This window comes from Perognathus longimembris, chromosome 5, assembly GCF_023159225.1.
Source record: "Perognathus longimembris pacificus isolate PPM17 chromosome 5, ASM2315922v1, whole genome shotgun sequence".
Classification (NCBI taxonomy): domain Eukaryota; kingdom Metazoa; phylum Chordata; class Mammalia; order Rodentia; family Heteromyidae; genus Perognathus; species Perognathus longimembris.
In genome coordinates, this window is record NC_063165.1 from 1612004 (window position 1) to 1619393 (window position 7390).

The 7390-nt window shown below is 68.6% G+C and overlaps 1 protein-coding gene across 2 annotated transcripts; it reads left to right on the plus strand.

Annotated features, from left to right (window-relative positions):
- The first annotated feature begins 257 nt into the window (after window positions 1–257).
- Cfap410 (cilia and flagella associated protein 410) lies at window positions 258–7036 on the plus strand. 2 transcript variants are annotated; one of them, XM_048346154.1, is made up of 7 exons: window positions 258–353; window positions 1457–1475; window positions 2145–2191; window positions 3172–3401; window positions 3910–4066; window positions 4599–4692; window positions 6025–7036. In XM_048346154.1, exons 1-7 carry the CDS (start codon window positions 277–279, stop codon window positions 6151–6153), a joined length of 753 nt encoding a protein of 250 aa, XP_048202111.1. In that variant the 5' UTR covers window positions 258–276; the 3' UTR covers window positions 6154–7036. The 2 variants fall into 2 exon arrangements, with proteins under 2 accessions (XP_048202111.1, XP_048202112.1); XM_048346155.1 differs by having other exon boundaries at window positions 262–353; window positions 4602–4692.
- The last annotated feature ends 354 nt before the right edge of the window (window positions 7037–7390 follow it).

Consider the following 7390-nt stretch of genomic DNA (forward strand, 5'->3'; position numbering starts at 1 on the left):
CTCGCTCCCCGAATCCTAACCTCGGGCAAACGCCGAAGCCGGAAGCGCGCCTGCAGTCGCGTGCGAATGCGTCAGAGCCGAGCGCCCGCGCCCGCGCAGTTCTGGGCGCGCCGCGCCAGGGGCGGGGTGGGGAAGACCCGCTGAAGCGCCGGCGGTCACACTGCGCCTGCGCCACCACGCCCCCATCCCGGCCGCCAATGGGCTCGCGGGATCCGCCCCCTGACGGCTCAGGCCGCGCCCCCTAGAGACGGGGTAGCGGCGCGGCGCGGCGCCGCGATGAAGCTCACTCGGAAGATGGTTCTGTCCCGGGCCAAGGCTTCGGAGCTGCACAGCGTGCGGAAGCTGAACTGCTGGTGAGGCCCGCGCGGGAGGGGAGCCAGGCCCAGGCCGGCGGGGGCCGGAGCGGGGACCCCGCGGGGCGTGCCCGTCCCCGCCGCCCCCGGGGCCCCCACGGCCGGCCCGGCCCACTCGGCCAGGCCGCCCCCGGGACCCCCCCCACCCCCGGCCAGGCCTGGGGCCGAGGCCCGCACCATCGGCCCCGGCCTGCCACCGCTGGAGTCGCCCGCGGGGCTGGCCGTCCTGCTGTCGGGAAAGGTGGGCCCCTCGGTCAAGTGTCTGACATCCAGAGTTGCCCCCAGTCGACCGCTGACGGTAACAGCCTGTCTAGAAGAAGAGAGCGCACTGAGACTGGGCTAATTCTGTGAGCACCTGGCTCCGAAGGAAGGCGGAGCAGGTGACACTTGGGGGGGGGGGGGTCCCTGCAGAGGAAACCCCAAGCGGCTGTGTCTCACTGGGCCAAGGCCACAGAGCCCCTGGACGCGGGGCCTGCGGATGAGACCTGGAAAAGCAACCGCGGTCCCTGCTGCAGTGGTCTGGGGGCGCAGCAAGAGCAGAGCCTTCCCCCCAGGGTGTGGGCACAGCAGCTGGAGGCAGCGAGGTCTGCCGTGTTGGTTAAAAGCTTTTCTCTCTGCCCTGGCACATCTGGAATCTTGGCTGGTTTCTCTGCCCCAGGCTTCCAACAATGCACTTCCTTGTTCCCCGCGAGAGGTGCTCAGTGCTTTCTCTGTGCAGAGAGAAACAATTTCATTACAGGCCTTCAAGGCTTGCTTCCTAAGTTTCAAGTTTAGCCTTTGAATGTGGCTTCCTATGAAAACGCCCTTGGATGTGGCAGGGAGGGAAAATAACTTTGCATAGGAAGCTTAAGTAGGTTCTTTTGTACCCCTTAGTCCGAAGACCGGCACACCCCAAGAAAAACACATCCAGCATTGTCTGAAACCAATCTCACCATTTCTGACACCCTCCCCAGTTACCTGGGCAGCCCTTTTATTCCTCACTGTGCCTCTTTAACCATAGCATCTTAAGGCTTACAGAAATTCCTCATTAAATGTTGGGAGTTTTAAAAATATTTTTCTGCAACTCTAGCAAGATTAAAAACGTTCGTCTTTTCTTTCCCCAGGGGCAGCCGTCTGACAGACGTAAGTGTTAACTGGATCGTGGCCAAATGGCCTCAGCCCCCCTGAGCTCCAGTGTCTTCCCCTGGAGAACAGTGGTAAAGCTGGGGCACTGGTTCAGTCTCCTGTCACGGGTCCTGTTGAGAGGATGCAAAGTGAAAGCATTGGGCCTGCCTGGAAGGGGCACCACCAAACAGACACACCACCGTCAGAGCTCTCAGTGGCGCTCCCTTCGGTCAGCCCAGGCTCTTAGCCTCCCCTCCCCCCCGCCCCCAGCAGACAGAGGCCAGCAGGGCCCTAGAGCTGAAGTGGATTTGTTTTGAGACCCACTGTCAAGCCTGTGCCCCTTCCTGGATTGGTTGGTAAGAAGTGCCCATCCTTCTCGCATCTCAGAGGTTACAAGAAAGGTTCTCTCAGCACAGGGCACCTTGAGGTCCTTCAAAAGTAATAGGTGCTCTGTGGCCGGAGCCTTTGATAGCAGTGGTCTTTCCTAGTGTCGCGTTCCCCTACAGAGAGGGCAGCGTAACACCGGCCCAGTGTGCCGGGTTCCCTCTGAGAGCCGGGGCTGCACAAGGTCACTGTCCTCAGCCTGGAGCGTGCTTGGCGGGCCGAGACAGATGTCTGCCTTGCCGGGACGAGCCCCATCGGGACGTTGGTGCTGAGCGAGCTGGCCTGCCTCTCTTCCCTTCCCAGATTTCCATATGCCGGGAGATGCCCAGCCTGGAGGTGATTACGCTCAGGTACCCCCTTCTGCATCACTTGAGGCCCCGGGTGTGGGAGCTGGGAGCGCTGGGGGCTTCCCGGGGGACCCGCAGAGGAGGAAGAGCGTGGCAGCTCTCAGCACAACCTGGGAGCGCAGCTTTGGAGCAGCGGAGCCCCTGGGGGCTTGGCCCTCCCGCAGCCCCTGCCCCATTCTCGGGGCTCCTCCTGGGCCTTCTGATGCCCTTCTTCCTCTCAAGCTCACCCTGCTGAAGAATCCACTGCCCAGTCTCAGCACCGACGCCCCAAGAAAAAAAACCCGTACTCTGGGGGCGGCATTTGGCGGTGGCGCCCTGTGAGGAGCCGGCCAGCCCGCCCTGTGTCCCCACGGCCCCCGTGCCCATCTTCCTTGCCCCCCTGTCTCCACCACCACCCCCAGATGCCCATCTGCCTCCACATCCCACCACCAGCCACGGGTCAGTCCCCGGTTCCCAGGGGACCCGCAGGCCAAGGCGAGCCTGTGTCATTGGAGTTCCGGGGGGCTGGGGAGCCTCTAGGGAAAGGTGACCCTTCGCCAGTGCTCAGTCCTGAGATGGGACACACCGCAGCGGAGGCTCCTGCCCACGTTGTCGCTGACTGTGCCGTCCCCACAGTGTCACCCTGGTCCCTGTGACCGTGCCGTCCCCAGTATTACTCTGGTCCCTGTGACCGCGCTGTCCCCAGTATCACTCTGGTCCCTGTGACCGCACTGTCCCCAATGTCACCCTGGTCCCTGTGACCACGCCACCCCCCACAGTGTCACCCTGGTCCCTGTGACCGTGCCGTCCCCAATGTCACCCTGGTCCCTGTGACCGCGCCACCCCCCACAGTGTCACCCTGGTCCCTGTGACGGCGCCACCCCCCACAGTGTCACCCTGGTCCCTGTGACCGCGCCACCCCCCACAGTGTCACCCTGGTCCCTGTGACCGTGCCACCCCCCACAGTGTCACCCTGGTCCCTGTGACCGCGCCACCCCCCACAGTGTCAACAGCGTCTCCACGCTGGAGCCCATGAGCGCCTGCCGGCGGCTGAGCGAGCTGTACCTGAGGAGCAACCGCATCCCCAGCCTGGACGAGCTCTTCTACCTGAAGGACCTGCCGTGCCTCCGGGTGCTGTGGCTGGCCGAGAACCCGTGCTGCGGCGCCAGCCCCCACCTCTACCGCATGACGGTGCTGCGGAACCTTCCGCACCTGCAGAAGCTGGACAACCGAGGTAGGTCCACCGCGCGGCCTGGCCGGGGGCGGCCGCGGAGCCCGGGGGTCTCCTCGGGGCTCGCTCTCCCGGGGGGCAGCTCCGTGTGGGGTGAGCCCTTCCCGCAGGGCTGGCAGCAGATGGCACGGGCCACGACTTTGCTCTGTGACCCCGTCGTGGTTTGCATGCAGGAGTCGGGACAGGCGACAGGCCGTCTTCCTCCCGTCGTCTCCGGGCCTGGCTCCCGGGCCTGCCGGCCGGGCAGTGCGGTCGCGTGGTGAGGACATGCCCCCTGGCGCACAATGGCCACTTGTCGCAGGGCTGGAGGCGTAGCTCTGCGGGGCCCTGGGTGTCACCTCCAGAGGACACGCTTACAGCCGTTGGCTCCGTCTGGATGGGCTGTCGCCCCTGAAGGCGCCGGAGCTGAGCTTCACAAGCTCTCCTGGCTTGTGTCCCGCGCCAGCCGTGCAGAAGGGGGGCAGCGGCGCGGGCGCCCCTGAGGCCGTGGCTTCCTGTCGCCCACCCACAGCTGTGACGGAGGAGGAGCTGACCCGCGCACTGATGGAGGGAGACGAGATCCGAGCTGCGCCCGCCCCGGGCCTCGCCGAGCCCTCCTTCACACTGAGCGCCTTCAGCCACGCCGAGACCACGGGCCGGAGCCTGCCGAGCTGCCCGGAGGAGGCCGGGTGAGCCTGGAGGGGCCCCACCCCGAGCCCCGCCTGTCCTGGGCTCCCCAGTGTTGCCAGGGCCTCTACAGCCGGCGGGGACTCCCCAGCATGGGGCAGGGGGAGGGGGCTGAGTGACTCCCACCGCTGCAGAGCTGGGGGGGAGGGGAACACCCAGTGCAGGGGGCACTGGGACGTGAGCTCCCGCGCTCGGCCTGGGGGCTTCCGCTTTGGGCCTGCTCTCAGACCCTGGGTAGAAGGCACCCGTGGGAGTCTACCCCTGCCCAAGTCCCCAGGTGATTATTTGTCGCTGAGTCACAGTTCCGGGTGCCCGGTGCTTAGGAGATGCACGGAAGCCACCTGGAAAATTCCTGTGTGTGTGTGCACGTGCGTGTGTGTGCACGTGCGTGCGTGTGTGGCCTCCGGCCCCTGCTGTGTCCGTGATGACAACACCGCAGTTGTGGTCTGCCCTGCTCTCGCTGGGATCTGACCCACAGATGCCGCTCACCACGCCGCCCGGTGTCCCGGGCCCTCACTCCCCCCCCCTCTCCAGCAGTGCCCAGGGCCAGCTTGACCTGAAGTCCCCGGCCGGACACCAGTCTCCTTCCTTCTCGCAGAGGGAGGCGCTGCGTGGCCACAAGAACAGGGTGAGTGGCCGCAGCTCCCCGCCCAGAACCCCGCAGTGGTAGGGGCTGGCACTCCAGGCCCCCGGGGGGCAGGGCCTGGCTTCTGTTGGAGGGAAGGGGCAGGAGCGAGCTCCAGGGGCAGGTGGGCAGCTGCAGGGCCACCCTGTCACCTCAGTGCGGCAAACCTCCAGATCCTCTGGGCAGACCGCAACCTCAGCTTCAAGCTGACAGAGAGGCGCATGGTTCTTAGTTAGATGTAACGAGGTCCCGGGCTGGCCAGGGCGGCCGGAGGCACCGCGGTGCCAGAGGGCGGAGGAAGAGCCGAGGGTGCCAGGCTGGACACGCAAGGCTGACAGAGGCAGTGTCCCGTCCCGGGGCGTGGCACCCTTCCACGCTGCTCCCGGGTCCCTACTGCTGGATGCAGCACCCGGCACTCACCGAGCCGAGCCCAGCATCTGCCTGGGCTCCGGGCTCCTTCCCCTGGCCTGGCTCCGGGCCGCTCATCCCCACGGTCCCACCGGCCACGCCCCAGGCCCCGCTGAGTCCCGTCGGCCACGCCCCAGGCCCCCTTGAGTCCCGCCGGCCACGCCCCGGGCCCCCTTGAGTCCCGCCGGCCACGCCCTGGGCCCCCCGAGTCCCGCCGGCCACGCCCCGGGCCCCCCAGTCCCGCCGGCCACGCCCCAGGCCCCGCTGAGTCCCGCCGGCCACGCCCCGGGCCCCGCTGAGTCCCGCCGGCCACGCCCCAGGCCCCGCCCGCAGCTCTGCTGGTCCTCAGAGGCCCTCACCTGCCTGAGCCAGTCCTCGGCAGTGAGCCGCTCAGACCCACGCCACCCACGGTCCTGCGGGGGGCCCAGCCGCCTAAGCCGAGGCTGCCCCCCGCGAAGGCGGTCAGCCCCAAAGGCCTGGCTGGACTGAGCGAGGCCCTCAGCGCCCTGGGCTCCTCCCCGTCGGTGCCCGGGCTGCTGCTCGGCCTCGTCTGTGAGGAGCGCAGAGCTGGCCGCCCGGAAGGCCGGCCTCCCCTGGGCACACGCCCTTCCCCGCGGGGGCAGAGGCCTGGGGGACAACTGGGCCAGGGCAGCCCGTGGCCTGGTGTGCTGGGCTGGGGGCGGAGCCAGCTCCACTCACGCCTGTGACCCCTGATCCACTGACCCCTGGAGGACTCCCCCCAGCCCCCCACCCCCAGCAGTTGTCCTGCGCCCTCGGTGCCAGTGCTTCCCTTCTCCTCTGCAGCATGGAGCTAGAGCTGGGCGCGTGGCTCAGGACCAAGGTCTGCGCTGCCCCCCCCCCCCCCCCGTGCCGCAGCCCAGGCCCCAGGAAGGCGCATTCTCTCTCTCTCCCTCCCTCTCCACCCAGAACGTCCTGACGGCCATCCTGCTGCTGCTGCGGGAGCTGGACGTGGAGGGGCTGGAGGCCGTGCAGCAGACCGCGGGCAGCCGGCTGCGGGCCCTGCAAGGGCGCGAGCTGCAGGAGGACACCGAGTGACCGCGGGCGGCTGAGCAAGGCCCTGCACCCCCAGCCCCGGCTCGCCCGGAGGCCCCCCTCCAGGCCCAGGGACCGGCTGCCGTGCCCCATGCCGGGAGCTGACGCTGCCCGCCAGGACCGTCCCCACAGGGCCCCGGGCGGGCCTGACCCTTCTCTGAAGGACCTCGAGGCCACTCGCCACACAGGACACCCAACATCCCAGTCCCAGGAGCCCCCGAATGACGGCACCCGAGACCGTGACCCCCGTGTCCTAAGCGGGCACATGGCCGCTGCCCCTGGGAAGGCCCGGCACCGCGGGAGGCTCTTCCTCTCCGCCTCGTAGGGCCCCCACCGCGGCCCGTGGAGGCCGCCTCTCCTGCCGTCCTCTGGGAAGGGCCAGAGGGCCTAGCAGGACGGCAGGGGCCGGCGGCGATGCCCCTGACCCGGGCTCCCCTCCCCCACCCCCAGCCCGCACTGCTCGGGAGTGACCGCCAGGCACGTGGGGGCGCCATCTCCTTCCCACAGCTGGCACAGGGCCCTCCCTCCCTGCCCCCCCCCCACCCCACAGCTGAGCGCACCCCCTGAGGGCCAAGGGCGTGCAGGGGGCTGACGCCCCGGGAGGGAGGCTGTCCTGAGCGCCACTCCCGGTGCAGGAGCCGGCTTGGCCGAGGCTGGGGGCCAGGGCAAGGCAGGTGATCCGAACGGACTTCCTGACCCCTGCTTCAAGGCAGGGAGACCCCGTGCCGAGGGCCTCGGGTGGGCGGCCACAGACCGCCTACCCTCTCACTCCGAGTTGCTGCATCTCAATAAAGCTGCCTCTGTGGGAACAACTAGGGTAAATTCGGCCCGCGGTGGGGGGCGGGGCCCTGCGGGCCGGGGCTCACTGGCTCCCGTCCTCTGCGGCCTGCACACCGTGGCTGGGGCCGCAGAACCTCTCCTGCCTCCTCGCTCCCGACTCCAGCCTCCACCCCAGCCAGCCTCCCGCCAGCTGCCTCCGCCGCCGCCTTCCTGAGGCCCTCGAGCTGGACGGAGGAGACCCCCGCGAATCCCTCCGCCGGGCCAGGCACGAGGGGCTCCGGGTCCACGGGGAAGCCAGCACCGGCGTCCGCCCCAGAGCCAGCCCCACGCCCCGAGGGCAGGGCCCCGGCCGGGCCTCACAGCAGAGCCACCCAGGCCGGCTCTCAAGACCAGGGTCAGGTGCCATGCGTGGGTGCTGACCCTCTGCAGCCCCCAGGGCCGGATGGGGGCAGATGAAGGA

Bases quoted from the DNA above. Each gene is read 5' to 3' on its own strand.
- Cfap410 (XM_048346154.1), top strand. From the start codon at position 277: ATGAAGCTCACTCGGAAGATGGTTCTGTCCCGGGCCAAGGCTTCGGAG. The intron at 2,192-3,171 runs GTACCCCCTTCT...CACCCCCCACAG, and splicing joins CTGGAGGTGATTACGCTCAG to TGTCAACAGCGTCTCCACGC. The intron at 4,693-6,024 runs GTGAGTGGCCGC...CTCTCCACCCAG, and splicing joins TGCGTGGCCACAAGAACAGG to AACGTCCTGACGGCCATCCT.